General features: G+C 44.8%; 1 protein-coding gene across 6 annotated transcripts in view; it reads right to left on the reverse strand.

The window, feature by feature from the left end:
- STX1B (syntaxin 1B) overlaps positions 1 to 26,538 on the reverse strand; it is a 91,423-nt gene that overhangs the window by 24,167 nt on the left and 40,718 nt on the right. For all 6 annotated transcript variants that reach the window (XM_061588535.1, XM_061588537.1, XM_061588536.1 and 3 more), the window contains 7 exons: positions 14,786 to 14,860; positions 6,124 to 6,223; positions 5,810 to 5,884; positions 4,791 to 4,864; positions 2,826 to 2,934; positions 2,052 to 2,125; positions 1,417 to 1,554 (listed from right to left, as the gene is read on the reverse strand). In XM_061588535.1, the coding sequence (XP_061444519.1) occupies positions 1,417 to 1,554; positions 2,052 to 2,125; positions 2,826 to 2,934; positions 4,791 to 4,864; positions 5,810 to 5,884; positions 6,124 to 6,223; positions 14,786 to 14,860 (645 nt within the window). The remainder of the gene's footprint in view (positions 1 to 1,416; positions 1,555 to 2,051; positions 2,126 to 2,825; positions 2,935 to 4,790; positions 4,865 to 5,809; positions 5,885 to 6,123; positions 6,224 to 14,785; positions 14,861 to 26,538) is intronic.

Raw genomic sequence — 26,538 nt, forward strand, 5'->3', positions numbered from 1 at the left:
CCAGGATACTCCATTCCATTTCCATTCCTTCCTTCATGGTTTTCTGTTTTTTCCAACTTAGGCCACAGTAAGTCAGCATTCTGCACCCGCTGAATTTGCTTAGTTTTCATCAGGTTGTTTTGGACTCCTCTCTGCCAGCTTTGTTCCCCCCCCCAACACACACACATTAAAGTTTTTTAATACTTCTGCAGACCTTGGGGTTCTCCCAAGAATGATGTGTGGATATTGATGTTTTGATTACATAACAATCCACACTTGGATGATTATATATGATATATGTATGCCTGTATTTCTGAAACATATGCCCTGTCCTTGAGTGGCTAATTGGCATTCCTAGGGTAGCTTACAAAAAAGTGTTAAAAAATCATCACAAAAGCAAAGCCCTAAAATTGATAAAAACTCACAGCAGCTAAAAAAAATTAGAAATATTTAAAAAGCTCATGCTGAAATGATAGCAAAGTGGATGCCAGGCAAATCTCCCTCAGGAGGTCCTTCCACAGGTGGGACACCAGCACTGAAAGGCTCTCCACTTGGTTCCCACTCACCTTACTTCTGATGGCAGGAGCACTTGGAGAAGAAACTCAGATATAGATATCAGAAACACAGATGGATAGCTATAGGAGAAGACTGTCCAGCAGATACCTGGGTCCTGACACATGTAGGGTGTTAAAGGTAAGAAATAGGGAACCACTGGAGTTCGTTTCAAACAGGTATGGTATGATCCCATTAACCCATTAGCTACTGGGCCAAGCTCAAGGTTTTAGTTTTGGTGTACAAAGCCCTATGCAGCTTGGGACCAAGATACCTGATAGATCTTCTTGCCCCTTATATACCCAGCTGATCATTGTGCTTTGTAGGTGAGGGCCTCCGGTAGATACCATCTTAGCAGGAGGTCCATTTTGCACAACATAGGAAGCGGACGTTTAGTACAGTGGCACTAACACTTTGGAATTCCCTCCCCTTAAATATCAGACACCATCTCTGTTATCTTTTTGGCGCCTACTGAAAACCTTCCCCTTTCAACAAGCCTTTTAAGTAGAGACCTTATCCCAGTCTGTGTCTGTGTTCAAACTGCATTTTAAGATCTTTTTAAAGCTGTTTTTTTAAAGCTGTTTTAAAGCTGTTTGTTTTAATATGTTTTTAAAGATGTTTTGTTTTAATATGTTTTAAAGTCTTTTGTTTTTAAGATGTTTTAGAGTGCTTTAAGTGTTTTTGTTTGCCGCCCCAGGCTCCTTCTGGGAGGAAGAGAAGGATATAAATTTATCAATCAATCAATCAATCAATCCCATCTCCTGGTGCCTATCAGCAGTCCCACAGCTGCTTTCTGAACTGACTGAGGCTTCCAGGGTGTCTTCAAAGAGAGCCCCACATTGACCATCCAGGCAATGCCAGCCTGCTTGTCTTTGCCATCCGTACCTGGCTCTCCACCAACATAGCCATGTCCACAAACATGTCATGAAGCTCCCGGATACTGGTTTCCAGTTTGATGATCTCGTTGTGCCGGGTTTCGATCTCGTTCAGGGCCTGCTTTGTCATTTGTGAGTCCATTTTGATCTGAAGAAAACAGCACAATGCAGGCATGATCAGACGGAAAAGAGAGAATCCTACAATTTGAATAAATGATGTAAATTGACTAACAGTGATACAAACTCACAGACAGAACTGCATGTAGACTACATAGTCATGAAAGTAGTGTCTAACATCCTAGGGAATCACATTTTTATATTAAAAATGTTGGAAAGTTTCTAGTGCCTATGACAGTGAAGGAAAGCTTTGAAAATACGTGGACAGTGCCTGGGCCAGTGCTGGGAAGAACAGGCCATGCTAATATCAGTATGTGGGGTTTCAGTGTCCTGCCCACTATACCTCCCTCCTCTTCTTGACTCAAGTTCCTTGACTCCCACCCACCCCGCCCCAAACCCTCACCCATAAATTCCAGGGACCCCCAAGCACTGGTTCCTTGCTGCTAGCCCCATCACTGTCATTTCCGGAGTACTGAACCACAGGTGAGCCATGCTCAACATGCTCAGGAGTTATGGCAGGATACGTACGTCATCGGTGAAAATCGCCAACTTTCCGCTCTCCAGCATGTCTTCTAACTCCTCGTTGGTGGTTGTCCTGCCAGCTACAAAAAGGGGAGGTCAGGACCACGATGAATCATCACGCCTTGTAGTACAGTGCCCCCTATTGCTTCAACAAGACATTGGAGCCAGCTCTGATTTCAGGCTGATTCACACCCTTCTGATGAAAAAATGTGCATATTTGTGCTTTACCCTGCTTGTTTCCAAATCATGTAAAAGTGAGCAGACTCCCTTTGTAATGGTGCCAGCATTCACACCTGCTTGAGATTGCCCTGCAAGCTCTGGTTCCAGATGTTCAGAGCTGGTTGTCATCACTTGGCCATGAAGGAAGGCCACTCTGCATATGCTCAGTGGCACCCTCGTCTGTTATCATGGAGGTTAAGGCTGTCCGTGGCTGCTAGCCAAGATGGCTACGTTCTACCTCCACTGTCAAAGGAATACCAGATGCTCAGAATCACAAGTGGGGAGAGTGGCAGTCAGGTCCTGCTTATGGGCTTTCCACAGGCATCTGGTTGGCCACTGTGAGAACAGGATGCTGGCCTTAGATGGGCCTTTGGCCTGATCTCACAGGGCTCTTCTTATGCTCTTATCACTAACATCATACATCTCAGCTCTCACCTCACCAGACAGTGGATGAATCCAATCAGGAAAGTTCAACCTTTTGGGCGGAATGAGGTACAGACTTTGATAAGGAGGGAAGGCAGGAATATATCACACATACACATATATGGAGAACAAACGTACTTATCTCCAGCTGCCTCTGGATACGGTCCTTGCATCTGTCTCGATATTTGGACTGGGTTGTGTTGTATTCCGTCATCACCTCCACAAACTTGCGGGAGAGGGTCGAGTGCTAGCCAGTGACATGGAGAAACAGTCAAGTTGGGAAAGGACGGCAAAAAAAAGAGATAGAACTCCCCCTTTCCCTCTGCTCCCTTGTCTCATGCTAAGGTGCGAGCCTATTGATAGCAGAGCTGAAATGATTGGGGAGGGGGGAAGAGGGGGGAATTTCTCATGAAAATTCTCTAAATTCAAATTTTTACCAAAATGCATGGGCCAAAATGTAAATCGGTACCCCTGCTAATCAGAACTGTTTGTGCGTGCTTTAGATAATATTCTCAGTTGTAAAAGCTATTGCCCTATTGAGGGTCATGAGCTGGAGGAGAGGGGATAGGGCACAAAGCATTGAAATTGGCACCACCCGGTCAGATGCAGTGGTCGCTAGAACGACAGTTGGGCAGCTGCTCAAAGCAGAAGAGATCCCTGCCAGGGAAAAACAGCAACAATACAGCATCCCTAGAGCAGAGGAGTTAGGGCTGCAACGTCGAGGTGGTTGATTGGTTACAGCAGCGGCAGCCAATGTGGTGCCCCCTTCAGATGCTGAGGACTACTCATCCCTGACCATTGGTCATGGTGCCTGACACTGCTATGAGTTCCAGCCAACAAGATCTGGAGGGCACCACAGTGGCTATCTCTGGAGTTAGATGATCAGTTAAAAACATTTTGGTCAGCTTAAAGGGTGACCCCAAATAACTGGCCAGACTTTTTAAAAAAACCACAAACATGTAATTTATTTTTAATACAAGAACTTATAAAAAAAATGCAGATGGTAAGCACCATCTTAAAAGAGGCCTTTATTTCAGTGTGTGAGAGAAAGAAGAATGCTTTTTTAAGATGAAATTATGAGACGTGCGTGCATCATCGAAAAATGGAAAAGATATTTTCCACTTAACAATGATTTTTCCCCCTCCCATGCAAGCATAATCTTAGGAGAGGCATTCCCTCCAACCTGAGGGAAAGGAGAATGCCTCATCTATGATGCTGAGCACTGCAACAAAAGTGTGCAGTATCTAAAAACAAGGGGGAAATGTTTTTTTCTTTAGAACTATTTTTTTCCAGATGTAAATGTACACAGATTTGATTGACTGATTAATCAATCAACCAAAGCATATATTTCATAAACTAAGATGTCTTTAATAGCTATGACTGTTGCCAGAAAACAGGCACCTGCCTGGCTAGTGGGACAACAATCCCACAGATGCATTATGATAGCCTTCCCCAACCTGATGTTTTCTAGATATTTTTCGCAAAGTTTCTTCTCATTTCAATGCAAATTAGGAAAAAATGTTCTCAACCCGCTCTTTAAAGAATTGTTTATGGGCTTTTGGAACTATGGTAGCTTTGTATCCTAAATATTTAAATCCTCCATGCTGTATGTTTGCTTTTTTATGTCTCTCTTTTAATATCTGGTCTGCGACCATAATAAAATGATTCATTCTAGATATTTTGGAGTCCCATCAGTTCCGGCCTGCATGGCTAATGGCCAGGGATTGTGGTAGCCCAAAACACCTGGAGGTTGGGAAAGGGTGCATAATAACAACAGTATTACTCTTCTACCAAACTGTCTTACGGGTACCATCCCCAGTGCCTTTTTTGTGGTCAATTCTTTCTGAAATCAGGGTATCCTTTCAATATTCTTTAAACAATCCACAAGCTGGTTTCAAGGATAACAAGATGATACACAGTTCATCATAAATCATAATTAATACATCCAAGTTGGTTAATAATTCATTCCAAATGAGTGAGGTTGTGGGGGAAAGCTGAAACATTTAAAAAACATCTTTAAAAAAATGAGGACAGGGTTATGAAGGGGGGAAAAAAACCCAGAAGGAATTTAGTCAGATCAAATCTATGTGGTGAGGAGAGTACCTGTGTTTTCCGGATCCGCAAGTCAGCTGAGGATCGGTTCTGTACCTCTTCCTGCTCAATCCCTTGCTCAATTGCTGCAGACATGAAAAGGGCAAAGAGTTCAGTGCTGTAGCAGAATACCAAGAGCTGACTGGGTTAGAACTCGGAACTTCTGGATTGTTGTTCTGCTGCCCCTTGTGGTGAACTGCTAGGTTGCAGATCTAAAGCTTCCTAAGGATTGAACATCCTCCCAGGCTCTGGAGTATCTCCACAAACTCAGTCAGGCTTGATCTTGCCTTGCCTGCTTTACCTCAGGGTGAACCAGAAGTGCTCAGATGAGAATTTTCGGCCCAGTTACAGGGGAGTGGGGGGGGGACGGGAGGATAAATGGGCAAAAAGTCCCCATCCATTTTCAATGGTAGAGAAATGTTACAGCAGGGGAGAAGCTCACCACTGGTATCTGGAGCTCTTTTTGTCAGGTGCCATTTTCCTTTCCCAAACCCCCCTGGGAGTGATGCTGCACAATGATATCATGTCAGTCTTGCAGGGGCTTCTGGGGGGGGGAAGTGGTGGCCCCCTGGCAGCAGCTAGGAAAAGCTTCAAGCAGAAACAAATTTCATACACCCCCAAATGGGGTTGTGAAAATGGGGAGCTATTTGCTAGCTGGGTGCCCATCAAGCTCCAGGCCTGGGCACCTCTGCCCGCCTCCCCGCTGGCCTTGCTGGCTGTCTAGGCTGTTTATACCCCAGTCTCACGATGGCATGGTACATCCCACATGCAACCCCCTGACCAAAACCTGATGTGGTGGATTGGCTGGGGAGGAAAGCATGATCCAGGAGGTTGCTGGTTACGCAGATATGCTCACAGTAAGCCAATCTGCACAAGGGGGATAATAATGCTAAGCTACCTTACAGGCCTGTGGTAAGGGTTACAATGGGGATGTGAGCGAAGTCCTTTGAGCACCACAAGCTCTATATGAATGATGATGATGAACAGAAATAGGACCCAGTCCACATGGCTGCACCGGCTCCAGCTCTTACCTTTCAACTTGGAGCGCACCTTGTTGGCAGTCTTCTTGATGTCAGCTGTGAGATCCTCCAGTTCCTGCTTGGTTTCTACAAGGAGAATGCAAAGAAAGGCGTGTTTGTCTGCAGACTCGGGAGATGATCGAAAGGTTCCCATACACACACATACACAGAGTGCGTGTGTCTCCATCCTTGCATGGGATTTAACGAGACAGAGAGTCACCCACATCTGGCGCACATGCATGCGCAGCACAGGGTGTATGCAAGCACCAAGGGATGGCATCTCTCAACAGGAGCCTCTGGAAGGCTGGGCCTGCGGGTTCACTCACTCTCGTCTGGATTGGGGGCAGCCAAGATGGCGCTGTGCTGCTTCTTCACTAGCTCCACATCTTCTGAGAGCTTTTCAATGCAGCCACGGATCTCTTCCACCTGGGCAAAGATAAAGACAGATGCAGGAGCTGGATCTCCCTCCTACTGCGGTTGCAGAGGGCAGTCAAGTGATGGATATGGTGACCCATGGTTGACACCGTCAATACAGGGCAGGTCCTCTGCGCTGTGTTTAACCAATCACGAAGTCACAGAACTCTAAGGTCGGAAGAGGTTTCATGGATGACCCAAACAGAGAGGAAAGGAAAAGTGTTGTACACAGCCCTCACTTTCCGTTTCCATCCAAATGCTGCCATGTACAGAGCTACGGCATCATGCAGAAAGGGGACATCTGGTATAGCACAGTGGGGAGGACAGCCTGGCTAGGACTCCAGAGTCTGTGAGTTCAGATCCCCGCTCGTGTCTCCTGGGTGTAAAGGGCCAGCTAAAGATCACCCCACAGTGAGTGGCTCAGGGGTTACGTGCCCTGCCACCTGGGCAGCCGTGGGCAAGCTGCCTAGTCCCAAGGAGCCCAGTTGTCCCCCAGCTGACAGTTGCGGACAAGGAAGGGGCTGGGTTGTGCAGCTGTGGCAAGCTGAGCAGGCCCTAGCCAGCTGGGGAGGACTAGCCTCGGAGGGAGGCAATGGTAAACCCCCTCTGAATACCGCTTACCATGAACACCCTATTCATAGGGTCGCCATTTCATTTTTCCTCTGTCGCCAAATCTCTATGGTGCCCTATCCTAGTTCTTTGCATCAGTAGTGTTGCTATAGTTCCACCGAGACTGTGGACTCTTGGCATGAAGTACTGTAACCCCTGTGCTGAAGCAGGATATCCTATACTGAAGTTGTACCTGTCTGGCCTCCACATGAAATTTCAACATAAATGGTACTTCTGAAGTGTGTGTGTGGGGGGGTGGACATTCTCTTTTCTAGGCAACTATTAAAAACAATCGGCTATAAAGAATATTTTTTCTCTGAGTCATCCCAATAATTCCACATAGATAAGCCAGTCATGACTTCATCACCCCTGTGTGGACAGAAAGAGGAAGAGGAGGAGGTTAATCCCCTATTTCATGTGGGGAATACAAGGATCAGTTTCCAAAAGGGAGTGTCTTAAGCCTGAACAAGCCTGTCCATCCTGTACAGTCTTATTTATTATGGTGCCCCCTATAGCCCCCAAGAAGAACACTGGTCCTGGTCTTCAGTGCCTCGTGTATTTATTTATTTACAATATTTCTATCCTGCCCTTCTACCCCACAATGGGGCACTCAGGGCAGCTTACGATAAAATCACACACGTACATAATAAAATTATACAGAATAAAAGCACAAGACAAAACAGTAAGTTAAGATACATAAAATACAATAAGCATATATATACAAACAAACTGAGAAACCTACATGTATATGTATGAGTACATAAATGGGGAAAAAACAGTAAAAACCACAAGATAAAAATTAAAACGTAGAGACAGTGTCAGACTCACGTGTCAGACCCTCCCAAATGCTCTCCAGAACAAGATAGTTTTTATGAGTTTCCAGAAAACCATCAGGGAGGGGGCAGAATGGGCAGTGAATTCCAAAGCCTAGGAGCCACAACTGAAAAGGCTCTCTCTCACATGCCTGTCAGTCTGACATCTTTAATTCCAGGCACGCACTGGAGACCAGAGGTAGATGATCTTAAATCCAGGGCAGGAGCATAAGGGCGCAAGCAGTCCTTTAGATACACTGGTCCAAGGCCATTTAGGGCTTTAAAGGTCAAAACCAGCACTTTGAATTGGGCCTGGAAAATTGGAAGCCAGTGGAGTCAGTAAAGCACAGGGGTAATATGTTCCTTGTACTGTGCTCCAGTTAACATTCTGGCTGCAGCATTTTGAACCAACTGTAGTTTTCAAAGGCAGCCCTACATTGAGTGCATTACAATAGTCAAGCCTTGATGTCACCAAAGCATATGTCACTGTGGCCAAGTCAATTGATTCCAGGAACGGACGCAGCTGGTAGACTATTTTAAGATGGCCAAAGGCACTTGTAGCCACTGCAGCCACCTGAGATTCAAGCAGTAGGGCAGGATCCAAGAGAACTCCCAAACTGTGAACCTGCTCCTTCAAGGGAAGTGCAACCCCATCCAGAATAGGTTGCAACCCTATCCCTGGCGCAGTTTTCCCCTTGGCCAGCAACACTTCCGTCTTATCTGGATTAAGTTTCAGTTTGTTTGCCCACATCCAGCCTTTCACAGCCTCCAGGCACAGGTTTAGGATGAGCACTCCCTCCCTGCAGTTAGAAGGTAAGGAGAGATAGAGTTGAGTGTCATCAGCATATTGCTGACATTGTATGCCAGATCTCCAGATGACCTCTCCCAGCAGATTCATATAGATGTTGAAAAGCATGGGAGACAGAATGGAACCCTGCGGGACCTCGTAGACCAAAGGCCAGGAGGACAAGCAATAGGCTCCCATCACTACTTTCTGGGTCCTCTCTATCAGGTGGGATTGAAACCACTGCACAACAGTGCCTCCCAAATCCATCCCAGCAAGACACTCAGAAGGATACCATGGTCGATTGTATCGAAGGCTACCAAGAGGTCCAGCAGCACCAACAGGGAAGCACTTCCCCTGTCTGATGCCCGGTGTAGATCATTGAGCAGGGCGACCAAGGCAGTTTCTGTCCCATGACCGGGCCTGGAGCCTGGTTGAAAAGGGTCCAGATAATCTCATTCATCCAGGAAAATTTGGGAGTTGAGCAGCCACCACCCTCTCAATCACTTTGCCAAGAAAAGGGAGATTAGAGACTGAGCAGAAGTTGTTAAGTTCTGCAGGATCTAACAAAGGCTTCTTTAACAAAGGTCTTATCACAGCCTCCTTCAACAATGTTGGCATAGAACCTTCCCTTAGGGAAGTGTTAATGAAATGTGCCAACCAGCCAGCCACTCCCAATCTGGCAGATTTAATTAGCCAGGATGAGCAAGGGTCAAAGAGCAGATAGTGGCCCTCCTTTCTCCCAGAATCCTGTCCACATCCTCAGGCTTTACAAGCTGAAAACTATTCACAGAAAACTGACCGGAGGAGGCCTCAGGGACATCAGGCACAACTGTAATTAACAAGGAGTCCAAGTCAGTCCGAATGTGAGTAATTTTATCTGCAAAGTGCCTTGCAAACATGTCACCACGAGCTACTGAGGGATCAGAGTCTAAAAAGGGCCCAGGGCCCAAAAGACCCCGAACCACTTGGAAAAGCATTGCCGGACAGCACTGAGCAGACACAATGAAGGCAGAAAAGAAAGCTTTCTTTGCTGCCATCACCGCCACATGATGTAGCATTGAAGGGGACAACAGGACCCTAGGGAGGCCAGCATGAAGCTGGCTGAAGCAGACACCCAGCCCGTTGATCGTGTCATTACAGGGTGACATCAAGTGGAGGGGAAAGCCAATCTCCTGTGGGCTATAAAAGCAGTTTTTAGGACGCTGGGAGAGTTCTAAGAGAGGGCTTAGCTATGGGTGACCCTGGGCCAGTCGCTGGCCATACATCTACCCTTATACCACTTTAACAGTTGTGGCTTCCCCCAAAGAATCCTGGGAACTGTCATTTGTTAAGGGTACTGAGAGACCCCTCACACAGCTATCATTCCCAGCACACATAACAAACAGCAGTTCCCAGGATTCCTTAACGGAAGCCATGACTGTTAAAAGTGGCACAAGAATGTGGATGTGACCTCAGTTTGAGCCTAGCCTGTTTCAAGGGGTTGTTGGGAGGAGAAAATGAATGTTAGCCTGAGCTCCTGAGAGGAAGGTGGAATAAAACTGTAAGAAATAACTATTTGTGGACTGGGAGTTTGGAACAGGGGGTTGTGGGTGTGGCATATCTCCTCCCACCTCTGATGGCGTCCCCCTCTGGATTGTTGCCTTTAAACCCCTTTTAGAATCAGTTCTCTCGACCTTTCTGCACCAAATTCTGGGACTGCCAAACTGTGTCCCAAGCGCTGCATTGAGATTGGAAGTTTGCTTAACATCAATTGAATGCAAGGCCTGGATATTAGCCTTTAACTATTGGTGCAAACTTGCATATAATCAAACCCCAGGTTATTTAAAAGGAATCTGGGAAGATACGTTTATATCCAGCTGGATGAGCTCTTTTCGCGACAAACTCTCTTTCTTAGGCCTCTCTTTACAATATCTAGCTTCCCTAGATGTAACTACTGCCAGAAATACCATCTGCTCCAGACTAAAGGATATAGACCGACAATGTGACATGGCAGCAGCTTTCAAAACTTGCTCACCCTTATATCACTCTCTATCTTTTGATGCCCATAAATATGCGCGTTATCTTGAATTCCAGACAATTCCCAAATATTCCCATGCGTTCATAAAAGCCAGATTTAACTGTTTATCCTCTTCAGTAATGGAAGGTAGATACAAGAGGATCCCTTTTGACCAACGCCTATGTTTGTGTAATGAGGGGGTCCCAGAAACTCTCTCACGTCCTGTTGGCTTGTCCATTATATACCCAGGACCACCACAAATACATCTCTCCAATTATAGCAAAGTATTCTAGTAAAGCTTCTGAGCTACTTATAACTTGTCTCTTGTCCGGTTTGAATGAGCAATACACGAGAGAGGTAGCTAAATTCGTGTATGTAGCTCAGATTAAACGTGCAAACCTTTTAAAGTGATGGTATCAATACAAAGTTATGCAAATTCCAGTTTCTTTTATGCCACTTATGAATAACTATTTTATTATCTTGCCTTCATGTAAATAATTTTATTTTCCGGTGGTACCTTCTGTATCTCTTAATATTTTCATTTTATTTCTTTTTTGTATTCTAACCCTTGTATTTTAATCCATTTTATCTGTATGGGTCCATGACCGCAAATAAAACTCTATGTCTCTCTATGTCTCCCACCTCTGAGGCCAGCCTCAGTGTTCCAGACCCAGGGCCCAGTAGCTTTTCTCAGGTGTGTCCTCCACAATGGTGCTTCCTACAGTCCAGGAGGAAGACCTTGCTTGGAGCATCCTCTGGTGTTAACACAAATATGAAGGGAAGCATCAGTGCTTCCTGTTCATTCACATGTCTGGAATAAATCTCTCCCTATGTGGGTACAGCCTCCTTGACTGAGCCCCTATATGGTCATCTTCCCCTCTCAAAACGTTTCTTCGTTCACATTAGAGAATTTGTTTTGCAGTGCTTCAGTCCCTCAGTAGGAATAGCCTGTTTCATCTGGGATAAAAGGGGAGTTGTTTCAGCATCCCCCCCCCCCATCATATTCATCAGATGAGGGTTGCTGGTTACATGTAAATATTCCCTAAATACCTTTGCCAGGCTCAAAATAGTTTTCTTTAGTTAAATGGCTGCAAGACCTCAGCAGGACCACTAGGGGGCACTGTGCTGCAGAAAGGATTTGAAGCAAACTACCAGATGACTCTCTCCAAGGTCCTGAAACCATCTGTCATGTGTTAGCTAGCTGCAAATAGCTTCACCAATACCTCTCCATCAGGGCTCACAGTCCCCGTGCCAATCCTGGCTTCCCTCACGTTGGAATGTTGCACACTGTGTCTCCGATTAGCTTTCAGCTATGTGTCCTAAGGCTCTAGCTACATGTGAGGTTGAGAGGTCTGTTGCCCCAGTCATGTATAAAGTGGGGTGCGGGATAAGAGTATTTGTAGTGCAAATGGAGTTATCTGAACCCACACCCATAACTGAACTACCCCAAGTTTCTCCTTATACAGTGTTTTTCTCCCATAAGGTCTCACTGACATTATAAAAGAGGCTTCAGGAGGTCGGCTACATATTTAACAATTCCCACGCACACATAATTTTTGTACTGAAAAGCAGGGTTCAGGGCAACTCCCATTGTAAACATCAGCAGGAAAGGCCCAGGTGTAAACAGATGGGTGTTGCACCACTCACATGTAGTTGGAATCCAAACATTCACAAGTTACGGATCTCAGTGGTAACCCCTTGATGAGTGGCTATAGCCAAGGCTGATAAGATTCCAGGCACCCACAAGAAACGTTTGCAAGAATATTCACATTCTTGGCTCAAAGCACAATGCAATAACATTTGTTAGTTTTGCATGAAATGGTGTGATTCGTAAGCCTGTGTGGAGGGTGAGTGGGTTGTTTGTTTTTTAGCAGAACTTGGCATTTTTAGGCAAGGTAGCAAGAAGAGAGGCAAAACTGTCTGAGGCATGAATTTACCACAAACAGCCACAGCATGCCACAAAATAGCTTTGGAGAAACAGCAAGATTTCTCTGGAGTGTACTGAGATGATCTCAGCCACGAGTGTTACTTGGGAACAAGACCCAACATGGAAACGTGGACTTCTTCACAGCTGTTGGTGGCCGCTGTCCCGGTGGCTTTCCACCTCTGACGCCTGCACATTGTGGAGGCTGAATGGTATCATTAACAAGATGCTCCTGCATACTAAATGCGTGCTGTTTGAATATTAATGAGCTCGGTTCTCATGCAGATCCCAGGCACGTGCTTAAGCAGGAGTTAATTCAGGCCATGGGCACCCATCGTCACCATCTCCTATACAAAAGCAGCTCCTGAGAAGCATGTGTGCGGGGAGAGGAAAGAGCGCAGAGCAAGGATAGCCACCTTCTCTATTCCTGACAGCCATTTACTTTCCACCCAGTGGGATGGAAGATGAAAGTGTATTTTGAGGCACAAAACCAACCTCTTTAAGGGTTCTCAGACTCTATAATAAAGCAAGAGCTATCCAGCACGCAAGGGCTTCACTGTCAGGAAGCAAACGGGCTCAGGTGTGGCTGGGGCATGATGTATGGACCCCAAAACAAGAGAAAAGAGTAAACTGTAGAATTTATCGCACTCTCACGCACAAACGTTTTGAAAATTATTTCTTTCTCTTACAGATTGAAACCTCGGGTTGTATCCAGTGTTATTTCTACTCAGAGTAGACCCATTGAAATTAATAGACATGGCAACCGTAGGTTCATTCATTTCAATGGGTCTACTCTGAGTAAAACTTAGTTTGGTACAACCCCTAGATTTAAAGTATGCATTATGGCCATAGAGTGGTCTCCTTTAATCTGTGTCTGTCCCGATCATATATAAAAAAGCATTTTGAGGGTGTTCAGTTTTAAGAGCCAAAAATGCCGCGTGAGGGGATATAAATTGCTAAAGCTTCGCTACTCACAGGTTACTTCCTTGCTGTCTGTCCCCTGAGAATGGCAGAGAGAAAAACACCCCAGGGGAGGGGCTGTGAGGAGACAAGAAACAGACAAAGGGAAGGGTTTACTCCCCTCACCTCATGCCCCCTTTTGCTTTTTAAAACTGGACCTCCAGTCTGGGTTATGTGTGTGTGTGAGTGACTGGAACAGACCCAGGTTTAAAGACACAGGCCTGCTGCCATCATGTGTTATTCAGGCCTCAAAACACCTTTTTTTAAAACAAAAGTGTTTATTGATTTCTACATGACCATATGACAAGAGTATTCATCAACAATAAACATCAACTATTTAAAGAAGTAAAGCAGTGACAAGGGTAGCTTGTAATTCGCCTGCATCAGCCTTCGCCAAACTGGTGTCCTCTATCAGCCCCAGCCAGCGTAGCTGTGCTGGCTGGGGCTGGTGGGAGTTGTAGTCCAGAACATCTGGAGGGCACCAGGTTGGTGAAGGCTGGCCTACACAGAAAGCAGCCACTGGTTGTTAGAAATGTTTCAGCACAGCCCTCCCTCAGAGCATGTTTGAGACATAGATTAAAAATTGGCAGGGTGGCCAAGGGAGCAGATAATATTGCTTCAGAGGTGAGATCCAGTTTGTGGATTGTCCAGTTAGTGATTCCTCACATGCTTTCGATGACTCTTTAGAAGTTGAGCCAAATGTGGAATAGGGCAACCTCCCTCCTCCTGGGGTTTGTCGCTCAGAGCAAATTGCAAGGGGGCTCCAGAGACTGCACTGGCTCCCTGTTGTGAGAGATTGGAGTTTTCTACTTACTTGCAATCCCAATGCACAGGTACAGTCTTCGATATATACCATAGAGTTTGGGATCCTGAGAGCTGCAGCTTAAAAGCATAACCTCCTAGAAGGGGGTGGGGGAAACCTGTGGCCCTCCAGATATGGTTGGACTTCCACTCCCATCACCTCCAGCTAGCATGGCCAATGGACAGGGATACTGGGAGTTGTAGTCCAGCAACATCTGGAGGGCTACAGGTCCCCTACCAGTTTTCATGACTTTATGACTGTGGAGACAAGCTTTAAAAACGGTTGGGCAAAACCCAGGGGAAGATTTCGGAAGCCAGAAGGGAAGACTAACTGCAGAAGAGGTAGCGGTTCAGTACTCATTACAATAACTAGCACATCCTTCACAGCTTGGCACCTTCCAGCTGTTTCGGATGACAACTCCTTTCAGTCCCAGGTAGCACAGCTGATGTGAGCTGCAGTCCAAAATAGCTGAAGGGTACCAAGTTGGCGAAGGCTGATATAGCACAGACAAAAAACATGATAAATGAGAGCAAAAGACAAACAAAAGAAGAGCTGGACCAGACCAAAGCCTCTGTCAGGGACGAGGAACCTGCGGTCTTCCAGGTGCTGTTGGAGTACAGCTCCCAACATCCCTGACCACTGGCCACGCTGTTGCAAAGCCCTCCATAGTGCCCTTCATCTTACCTGTTCGAAGAACTCATCCATAAAATGGTCTCGGTCCACGTGCACCACCTCTTCCTCATCGTCGCTGTCTTTGGCCTGCCCAAGAGACATTTCCACAAGTTAGAATACCCTCCTAACCCTGTCCTCAAAGCCTAATTGATACTTGCCTCTTATACCTGTTCCAAAATATACCAAGCCCAGAACTGCACAATGTGTAGCCAAGTACCTTCTTTTCACTACGAAGCGGAAAATTGGTCCTAAACCCTGTTTCAGTGCTAGGCTTCTAGAAGGGGGTGGCATAACACTGGAACGCGCGGATATCCAATGAAGCTAAATGTTGGAAGATTCAGGGCACACAAAAGAAAGTACTTCACTCTGTGCATATTTAAACTATGGAATTTGCTCCCACAGGAGATAGTGATGGCCACCAACCTGGATGGCAACTTGCAGTTCCTTCCAAGCCCATACTGCAACATCATAAGTAAAGATGCTTGGGATGCCTCTACTCACCAAACACAACTGAGGATGGTATTTAAGCAACGCGTCCCATCAGTCCAAGGTTTGGCGCCAGCGCAACAGGACTTCCCCCCCGGTACTCAGGGGGAGGAGAGTCAGGGGAAGTCCCACTGCGCTAGCGGTAATTGTTGCACAGATGGGACACATACTTAGAAATTCACCCAACAGTCACAAAGTTAGAATTTTGGATGGATGGATGGATGAGTCCTAAACACCCTAATTTCTGAAAGGGGGCATTGTTATGCCTTTCACAGAATGAAATAACATGCAATCTCCATCTTCAGCAGAAAACAAGCCAAGTCATACCCATGATTGAATGACTTCCAACTTCACACACTTCAGTGATCCTTTCATAGGGGAAGGGGATTTGCAAGGGCAGCCAGGAATGCACCAAGCATCTAGTAAGAATGGAGAGCTGGCTGGGGGGGGGAGAGGAAGAACTTGCAATGACAGCAAGAAAAGGACCAGTGAGAATGGAGAGCTGTGCTCCTTTGACAGAATGAGGAAGAGGGGATCCCCAGTAGCAGCCAGGCATGTACATATGCCTGGAAAAATACAATCTGTGCACCTTGATATTTAAATAACTAAATACAAGTTGAACTATAAGAGGAGTAGGGGGGTTGCGATTGTTATATGTTGTGGAACCATTTCAGCTTGTTTTTTGTTCCAAGGCTCAGCCCTGGAACAAGTGAAGCAATAATGAAGACTAGACTGCAGTTGACCACATGTAGTGACCTCTGCCTTGCCACTGGTTAACCACAACCAACCTGTTTGTTTGTTTATTTATTTAAAAGTATTTGTTAACGGCCCTTCATCAAAAGATGTGTACATCAAAAGGTGTACAAGTGTGAATAAAAAAACTAGACATGATCTGGGATTAGAAATGATTCAATCCAGGAATGTAAAAGTATATTTCCTTTAGGAAGGCTTGATATGCTGCAATTCACATTTTAAAAATTAAGTACTGCCTGAAATCTCAAGAAGTAGAAGTAGCAGATTTATCCTTGCAAACTGGCAACAAAATCCAGGCATGGTGTCTCCCTGCTTTAATCAACTACACCCATTTCCCAGTACCAGTCTCTGTGTCAGATTTGCTTAATATGTTTTTAATAATGTTTTTAACCTTTTAAAAAAGTTTTTAAAATGTTTTTAATGCTGTTTTGTCTTAATGTATTTTAAGATTTGTTTTTATGATGTTTTAAAGTGTTTTTAGTGCCTTGCTTGCCGCCCTGGGCTCCTGCTGAGAGGAAGGGCGGAATACAAATTAATTAAATAAATAAATAATACCAGAGCCGGAGGAAAAAACTAAAGGGCCTGTTTTCTAGAAAAACATTTCCTTTTGGATCTGAAAGGAAAACCCAGGAGACCTGGCTTTCCAGAACTCCTCTGCTCCATCCCACAAGGCCTCATTCCCCTTCCAGAGTAGGCATGCGGGGGATATAGAACCAAAGAGAAATACCACCACGAGCTTTCTCATGTAACCTGACTTAGCAGGTAAACTTGACTGTGATTCTGTGGGCCCCTCCAGATGTCCTTTTTATTGTGCCTTCATGATTATTTGTCTTCATGATGGTATCGGAGTTGTTATTCGCGATCCCATTTTCAATACAGTTTTTCTGCCTGCAAAACATTTGGGGTTAGCATGCTGCTTCGCTTCCAATCAGTGCATGTCCCAGAAGTTCCTGCTGAAATCCTGTAACTTCTCATAAACTGCAAATGTTCCAAGGATTTCCCCGTTTTTGTTGCGCTATAGTGCAAGAGTGTCCCTCCAGACAACAATAACGCGATAACACTGAGGAAGCATCACAGAACAACTAATAAAGCAGAATGATGTGTGGACAGTCCAGTATAAATCCACCACTAATGCACTGTTATTATGTCAGTGACATGTTGCAGAATACACCTGCTCCCCACCACAAAAATAGTCTGGAGGGGCTCTACTGCTTTGGATGACAAGGAGGCACTTCATGGTTGAATGTTTCCACATGAGAAAGGAGAAAGTCCTTCACATAACAAACACCTTTATCAAAGCTAGCTAGGCAAGAACTTTTCTCTCTATCAGCTAATTTTTGATGAGCAGGGCATTTTTATTTTTGGTATAGAAAAAGTTCAGTCATGGGAGTTGCAGTTATAGTCTGAGATGGTAAAGTCCAGGAAGAGGTTTATCTCATCTCTGTGAACTAGGCCTTAGCACTGAGAGTTAAAGCATGCACTATCTCTGTTTCTCTCTCCCACTCACTTCTACCTCTCATCCTGTCACCCATAGTTCCTTGAAACACTTGTCAGGGCGAAAAAAACCTGTCATCTCAGCAGAGATGCCACATTTCTTCTTATATAAGGGCAGCCCCCCAAAACTTGATTTAACCTCAGGTAGTAAGTCAGACGGGAATGGGTTCAGCCGCTTGGAAAGTGTCTCCCCTCCCCGCACCCACTACTTTTGCAGCTCCACATGGCAAGAAAAAGCTGGCAATCAGGGGTAGGGAGGCCATTGCGATGGAGAAGCCTGTCCCCACTGCCTTGGGAAAAGGAATTGGACAGAGAGATTTGTAAGGAAAAGCTGGGTTTTGGACCGGTGCCTGGCTCTGTCTCCTGGAGGGCAATGTGTGACGAAGCTCTCTCTCATCGCATTCTCCTTTCGTCCAAGGTCACAGCTAACTGAGCTGGAACAATGACATAATAGTACACACACACAAACAGCCGCTCACACTCCAGTGTGCTGTGAATATGTGTGCATGCAGAGACAGAGGGAGGGCAGTACCACATCACCTCAGTATACTATCAGATTCCTTTTCTCCTTCCAGGAAAACCATTATCCCCAAAATAACCAGCCTGGTCACTGAGGACAAAATCATCATCATCCCTCCTCTTTCCTTCTGCAGTAGAAGGTTCAGGGCTAGTTTTAAAGGGTTAGTTTTCCTTGGAAGACACAGCACTGGCCCATTGATGGCACTTAACAAAACAGTTATGGTCTCCTATCATTTCCTCTCCCCCTACCCTGCTTCTGAATATAGGGGAAAGAGAAAGAGAGAGAGATGTGGATTTGTGGGGAGGATTAGTGGCTGTGTTCTTGCTCTGCAGGCCTCCAGAGGAGGAGTCTTTTCCCACTTCCACCCTATAAGAACAACAACCTGTCAACCAGGAAAGTGTGATAGCAAAGTGGAGCATATCATGGGCTGAACTGGTAACATTATTCACTGATTATTACCATTTTCTTCTACTTTATTTAAAAATATTTGTTTATTAAAAAAAACAAGTCAGACTCACAGCAGGTCCACAGGGGAAATACTACAGGGGAAGTTGGGAGACAATTGTGGGAAGCTGTACTTCAATGGATACCCATGCTACCTTTGTTGCTGTTATGTGCCTTCAAGTCGATTACGACTTATGGAGACCCTATGAATCAGCGACCTCTAACAGCATCTGTCGTGAACCACCCTGTTCAGATCTTGTAAGTTGAGGTCTGTGGCTTCCTTTATGGAATCAATCCATCTCTTGTTTGGCCTTCCTCTTTTTCTACTCCCTTCTGTTTTTCCCAGCATTATTGTCTTTTCTAATGAATCATGCCTTCTCAATATGTGTCCAAAGTATGATAACCTCAGTTTCATCATTTTAGCTTCTAGTGATAGTTGTGGTTTAATTTGTTCTAACACCTAATTATTTGTCTTTTTTGCAGTCCATGGTATGTGCAAAGATCTCCTCCAGCACCACATTTCAAATGAGTTGATTTTTACTGCTAAAGTTAAATTTTATTTTTCATTTATATCCTGCTGATGTCCTCTGTTGTGGATCCCCAAGGCAGCATACACTGGGTTTCAAACAGTCTCTTATCTAGGCACTGACCAGACCTGCTTAGTATCATCATCATCATCATCATTTATTTACATAGCACCATCAGATGTACATAGCACTGTACATAAAACTAAAACAATAAAAAGAAGTCCCTGCCCAAAAAGAAGTACAGTCTAAATAAAATAAAATGAAGACAACAAAGGAAGGGAGGGGAAACAGACAGAGGACAAAATTATTAATATCAAAGTTATTCTTAGAGGGTAACCTACTGTACCTGCTATGGTACAAACCATCTAGGACCAGTATGTAGAGACAACAGGACAGTCCCACCACATATGTTTAAGACTGGTGTTAACAACATGGTACGTCCAACACCTAAAATTATTAGCTGACAGCATTTTGTTTAAACATTCTGGTGTCAGATACCATCTAAGCATTAACTTATACTGAAACTCTCTTATTGATGAAGAATGAGACCGCTCCTCAACTGAATCCCAGATTTTTAACCAGATCTAATCCGAGATGGGATTTCCTATGTCTCTTTCCCACCTTTTCCAGGATATGGGCTCTTTAATTTTCAGGTCCAACAGCAAATTATAATTTATTGACAGCAATCTTTTCCCTCCTTCTAATGCCTTCTCCCAGTTAGTAGCATCCCAAGGATCAACGGTGGGCCTAGTAAATCAGTTAGGAGATTCCTTATTTGAAAAGACTGGAACCAGGGTAGAGACCATCCTAGTGTTTTCACAGAGATTTCCTGCCTAGTTTTCCTTGCATGATGAGGTTCTTGAGACTCCTTCAGTGTCCCAAGTCAGAAAATCAGCTAGTCACATATTAGCAAAATTTGTGTCTAATAGTTGACATCCACTGTGAGACTCCCAGGTTTAAAATATGCTTAAATTTATCCCAGTAGTTGATGTCTTACTATTATTATTATTATTAGATTATTATGTATTTATATAGCACCATCAGATGCACATGGCACGGTACATAAAATAAAATAAAAACAAGTCCCTGCCCAAAAAGAAGTACAGTCTAAATAAAATAAAATGAAGACAACAAAGGAAGGGAGGGGAAACAGACAGAGGACAAAGAGAGGAGTTCAAATACACATACTCTAGGTATCCAAATTATAAACATAAAAAAACCATAAGCCGAAATTCCAAAAGCTTTGGAAACAAGGAAAGTTTTCAAATAAAAACTGAAATTGAGGGAGCAGTCTGCAAGTGCTCCAGGAGATAATTCCAGGAATATGGAGCAGCAAGAGAAAATGGACGAAGTCAAGCTAAAGAGCAAACAACCTTGGGATGGGTAAGAAGCACAGAGTTTGAGGAGCAGAGATCCAGAGCAGGCCTATGAGAAATAAGAACTGATAAGGAGCCAAAACGCATAAAGCTTTAGAAGTTAAAACAAGAAGCTTGTACTGAATCCTGAAATAAATAGGAAGCCAGTGAAGCGACTTCAAAAGTGGAATAAGCAAGGTTGCTGCGTCATGTACCTTCAGGATCATATTCCGAGACCTTATAGCCCCAGCTTAACCAATTATCTCTAGTCTTGTCCTCTTTATTTACATATGAGGATTCTATCATGAGCCTCCTCTAAGTATTTCTCTGTTGGCCGTGTGGTTGGGTCCTTGGCTCATGACTGGCTCCTCTCCAAAGCTATTTGCACTGGCTCTCTGTGTCACTCATGGCTGGCTTAGGAAATTAACCTATCTTAAGTCTGGCATCCCCATATTCTGGAATGTGGCTCAGTTTGTTAATTTGCATCATGATAGAAGATGCAGGCCAAGGTCATCTCCTTGCAAGAACAGATGAGGAGCCCTAGCAGCTCAGGCAAATGGCTCATCTATCTCCCATAGTGACAGGAGCTGGATGATTCAGAAGCAGCCACAGGGTTCTTAGGAGGCTATCTTTCTATTGTCATTCAGCTTGTGCCTTCTGGCAGCCCAAAAGTTTGGGAACATTCTGCTCATGATGCTATCTCTCTCTGTTTTCAAGGATTCCTAAGGATGTGGAGAAAAAAGCTACCCAAGTGATCAGAGGAATGGAATCTATTTATTTATCCACCACCATGATTGTAACCCTATTTAATCCCAAAATTGGCCCCGCAGAGAGGTTGAGATGAGCCTCACCCAAGGTGACCCAGTGAGCAAGGATATGAACCCATGTCTCCTTTGGATGATGGAGACACTCAGAAGGACTCAGCTTTTGTTGGTAGCTGCAGCTAACAGAAATATATTTATCTCAGGCCCCATCTGCACTATACAAGTAATACCACTTTAAACAGTCACCATTTCCTCCAATGCATCATGGGAACAGTAGTTTAAGGGTACTGAGAGTTGTTAGGAGACCTGTTCTCCTTACAGAGCTACAATTCCCAGACTTCCCTGAGAAGAGGTATTGATTGTTAAACCACTCTGAGAATTGTAAGGGAATCACAGTTTCCTAACAACTCTCAGCACCCTTAACAATCTATACTTCCCAGGATTCTTTGGGGGAAGCCATGGCTGTTTAAAGTGGTATGACACTCCTTTAAATGTACAATGCAGATGCGGCCTCAGTTACATGCGTCCCACCTCTCAGCAGGGTTTGCCGTAGGGCGACCAATGTATTCTTCCATTCAGGCCTTGAGGAAGTCAAGACCAGTTCTGGTGTTGTCAATTTGTTTTCAATGTATCGTTTGAGTCCATTTTCTTTGTTAGGAATGTCTCCTGAGGTTATCAAATGTTCAAAAGGCTGTGGAGTTTGACAAAGCTGAAAAGGCTGGCAGAAAAATACTGTTGGTAAGCCAGGCTACCAAGATAAACACGTACAAATGTATGTGCGCACACGCCAAAATAGGAGTCCTGGAGCCGTATCCAGTCATATCCCCAACAAGATCAGACCTCAACACAGAACTAAAGAATGATTTAGCCATTTTATATTGCTTGCCTGCAAGCTACTCAGATTTGATTGGCAGTCCCCCCTCCTCCACCAGGTCCCTTACAAGCATCTGTTCACACCAGATTGGGTGCCTGTTTCCCCTCAACTGAATATCAGAGTTCTCATAGGCTTGCCCTTCCAGCGTGACTGGCTGCTTTCGATACCCTTATTTGCATGCCTCAAAACCTCACACCACCATTCTCCTTCAAGTGTGATTGGCTCTTTGTCCAATCAGGCCCCCTCGATCCAGGGTGACTAAGCTGCTTTTGTAGCCAATGAGAAAACAATAGCAGAGGGCAGGTTTCAGATTGGCTGCAACATTGTCTAAAATGGGTTTCATCTGCTTTTTAAAAAATCTTTTTTCTTAGAGGTAAAGTGATACATATATAGAGGTTGCCAATTTGTCCCCTAGACTTAAGCAACTGCATGATAGGCAGACGGTCAATAGGTGAAGCTTTTCTTCTTCATCAACACCACACTCGCACTTGTTGGATAGTCACCTGTCTTGCAGCTGTTTAAGATTTCTTAAGAGAAAGGTGGCAATATTAAAGTTATGGATATGAGGTGGGGGATATTTTAGAGCCAAAAGTTTTAGGGGGGGAGGTTGCCTCTCATCTGCAGAGGAACAGATGTGGATTAAAAATAGGAATGAAGGCTTTGGGGCTCATTCCCAATCAATCTATAGAGTGGTTTATTGGATAAGGATTGAGGGTTCTATGATCAGCCCCAGCAGGGTTTATTGGACTGAAAAGCAGGGTTTGTCTGGAAACCAGAGCTTAAATCTGAAAGCCAGGACTCCTGGGTTCTACCACCCTAAATTCTCAGAAAGGAGAGGGAAGGGTTAAGAGAAGACAGATGAATTGTGAGCACACACTCTACTGATCTCCCCCACATCTCCTCTTTTATTTAAGTGTGGTCTGGTTTGTTAAGAGCCAGAATGGCTAGGAGCCAGGACACCAGGTTGCTAGCCTCAGCTGTAGGGGCTGGAGCCCAGTCAAATCAACGAGGAAGAGAAAGAGCTCCTCTGAGTTCTGGGCGAACAATCCTCAGATATACAGCAACACCAGCTGATTTGGAGGATGATTATAACGAACACTGTTCTTGCACACAGAGAGCAAGAGCGCAGACTACTGGCAATTGCCACATTCAGCGTCCCCAGCTTCCACTCCACTCCCCTGACCGAGGAAAACCCAGTGCAACAGCGTCAACATAACAGGCTAAAAAAAGACACAGCTGCCCAAATACAGAGCCACTTAGTTTAATGGCTTATGCACACATCCTTCCCGTCCTCTCCCGGTGGGCACTGCCTTGTTCCTCGCCCTGTGGCCTTTGCAGATCTCAAGCTCCCTTTCCTGCATCCGGGGAGGGATTCCAGGGATTTCTGTCACCCACGCACCAGATCCTCTACTTTCCGCGCTTGTGCACTTTGTCACCCCCCCGTCTGCAGTCGGAGGAACACGGAGACAGAAATGTAGGGCTCTGCTTTTCCCGACACCAACGTTCAGGCTTCCAAATAAATAAATAAATCCCCACACACGTTTGCTTCAGACCCTTATTGGGAAATAACAGTCATCTTGAGACAGACAGGCAGAATATTCTCATTAAAGCCGGGCAACACTACATCAAGGGGGTGATGCGTTCTCTGACAGGCTCTCTGACAGCAAGTGCTGCATAACTATTTTTATTTCAGTTTTTTTAAAAAGAGAGCTCAAAAGATGCAAAGCAATGAGAACAAAGTTGGAATGAGAAATGGGAAGGGGTGGGGAGGGATGGAGGGACTGTGCTCTTGCTGAGAGATTGAAAAATGAGTTTGGCTGCACGCAACCAAGGCTGCACCTGCCTGTATCGTTCATTCCTGGACCACAGTGGCTCCTTCCTGTGACCTCTCAAAGGCAGGTATGCACAGAGGAAATGTGCCTGACTCTGTTTGCCACCAGATTACCTCAGTCACTGCGAGGTAGAAACAAAGGTACCCCTCTAAGGCCACTGAGAACTACCAACTGGTAAGGCCCAAGGCCTGGTCGCAGGCTTGTGTCTGAAAGTCTGTAAGGTTTGGTCTGAAGGCAGGTGAGGCCACCGCTTTGCTGAAGCTAAGCCGGTCTGGCTCTGGTCAGTGTATGGATGGGAGACCTCTTGGGAACGACATGTACACCGCTTTGGGTTCCATGATGGAGGAAAAGGTGGGATATAAATGTAATAAATATATATATAAATATCTGTACCCAAAGCAGAAAAATCTAATTCTCACTCCCTGCCCTGCATCTGGAAAAAAAATTAAATAGCTGACCATTTGTCAGTCTTTAATGTACCATAGAAAGCTGCCTTGTGAGACCCTTGGTCCATCTAGCTCAGTACTGTCTGCACTGATTGGCAGTGGCTGTCCAGGGTTTCAGGCAGAAGTGTCTCTTAGCCCTACCTGGAAATGCCGGGGATTGAACCTGGGACCTTCTGCATGCAAAACAGATGCTGAACCAGATGCTGTACCTGAATGTGCCCCAAATTAGGAAACTGAAGCAACTGCCACATGACAACACTAATGTCCAGGGGTAATGTCTCCACTGAATGCTAGAATACAGTTCCTGTCATGTAGCTGGCTGTTTCTACCAACTTTTAAACCATTTTTTAAAAAGATCCTCAGGCCTTTTGCATCTCCCTGTGGCTTTCAAACTGTCTTTTAGGGAACCATAGGGTTTTTCAGAAGCTCATCAGGAGCTTCTCAATGAGAAGATCTGTAAGATTCCTGAAAGACAGTTTGCTTGGACAATCTCTTTTTAAAAAGGAGGGGGGAAAGGAGAAAAAATATTTTTGTTATGTTTTGGAATAATAAAATAAAATACAGGGTAGTCTTCAGCCATGGGCTCTTTTAAGAATATCAGAGAGTCCGGAATGAAATAAAAATGATAAGCTTGGTTCTTATGAGTTATCATATTAATGTATAAAATTAATTTGTATGTACTTGTTAATTTTGATGTACTTGTATGTAGTTAATTTTGATTTCAAAAGGTAGGCCAACCTGCACGAATTCAAGAGTTCGCCTTAAAATACACTTGAGATTCCTTTGCACCTCCTCAGAGGTATTCCTTGTCCAACACAATGGGGTTCCCCAAAGGTAGACCATTTAAAAGTGGCTCCTCAAACAAAAAGGTGGCAGCCCTGGGCTAGAAATATACTACGAAGGAGATACAGAAGAAGCCTGTGCTATACAGAACTTCTTTAGCCAATCTCTTGCCAGCCAGCATCAGGTGAAAAGGTTATGCTTTCCAGAGCTGGGGGACTGTTCCTGAGGCAATTACCCCCTATTGTATAGTGTTCCCTTTGATCACTCATCTGTGTGTGGACATTCCTGTAGATGTGACCCATTGTACAAAAAAGATTTCAGCGTTAGCCACTGTCCTCTCTGCCCCCACCTGTGTTTAAACTATATGTTGTTGTGTATTGTCAGTTTTCTGCAAGCACTCCATGCGGTATCTGATATCACACCAGATCAAAGCACTTCTCATGACAGATTGCGTGCACTGGGGTGTATGACAGCACACTTGTGGAGCATGCAACCGCACGCTGTTACCTCGCATGTCTCAGAAAGAACAGGGATGTGTCCAGGTACGAGATGTGTCCGGCATTCAGACTGTGTGCTGCTGAAAAGAACATGCATGTTTAAGTCTGTGATTCTCAGAAAGGCAGCCTAAGTACAGAAGAGGGGGAGAGGGTGTGTTTTGGCAGTTGTTTCATGTATCCATTTGTCTTTTCAGTGCTTGATTTCTAAGCTGAGAGGTTCTGGGTCTGCATTAGAACTGACACCTTTTAACCTGGAAGCCCTCCAGATAATCCCAAATTCATGGGGAGCTTGCTTAATGAAGAGGGGAACACTCTGCATATGATCAGTGGTAGTATTTCATCCTAGCAAAATGTCCAGCAAATGGGGTGTGCATAGATATGTGGCCACAAAGATGGTTATAGTTGAATGAGTGGGCAAATACTGGTTGTTGCTCATGCCAGTATACCAACAGTTCATCGCAGGCCCATTAAAGCACAGCAGGTTTTGCCCCTGAGTTGCTAGGCATGCAAATATGATGAGGGGAGGATGGGAAGTGGGGAACAGCTGCTTTTGATGTCCCAAAGGCAAGATGGTTCTCTAAAACTGTGGTATTTCCCAATACAGTTCCCAATACAGAGGAAGGGAAAGAGACAACTCCCTCTAATGTGAAAGGCTGCCATGTCCCCGAATATCATCCATCACCTACCCTTCCTTCTCAGAATTCAGTGATACCTCTCCAACCCAAGCTTAACAAACCTGTTAGGAGGTGGACAGACAGATTTGCCAAGGTGTGGGACACTGTTATATATATTATAATTAATAATAATTAATAATAATTAATAATAATTTCAGTGTTACAGGACAGAGGCCAAGCACAAAGAAATGGTTGCAGCTACACACCCTGGTTTCAATTAAGCCCTCTCTCTCTGTGTGTGTGTAAAGAGAGAGAGAAATCTGGCCTTCTTAAGCAAGCAAACCAGAGGCCCACGTCACCTCTCACCCCACCACAG

Source organism: Rhineura floridana, chromosome 11, assembly GCF_030035675.1.
Source record: "Rhineura floridana isolate rRhiFlo1 chromosome 11, rRhiFlo1.hap2, whole genome shotgun sequence".
Classification (NCBI taxonomy): domain Eukaryota; kingdom Metazoa; phylum Chordata; class Lepidosauria; order Squamata; family Rhineuridae; genus Rhineura; species Rhineura floridana.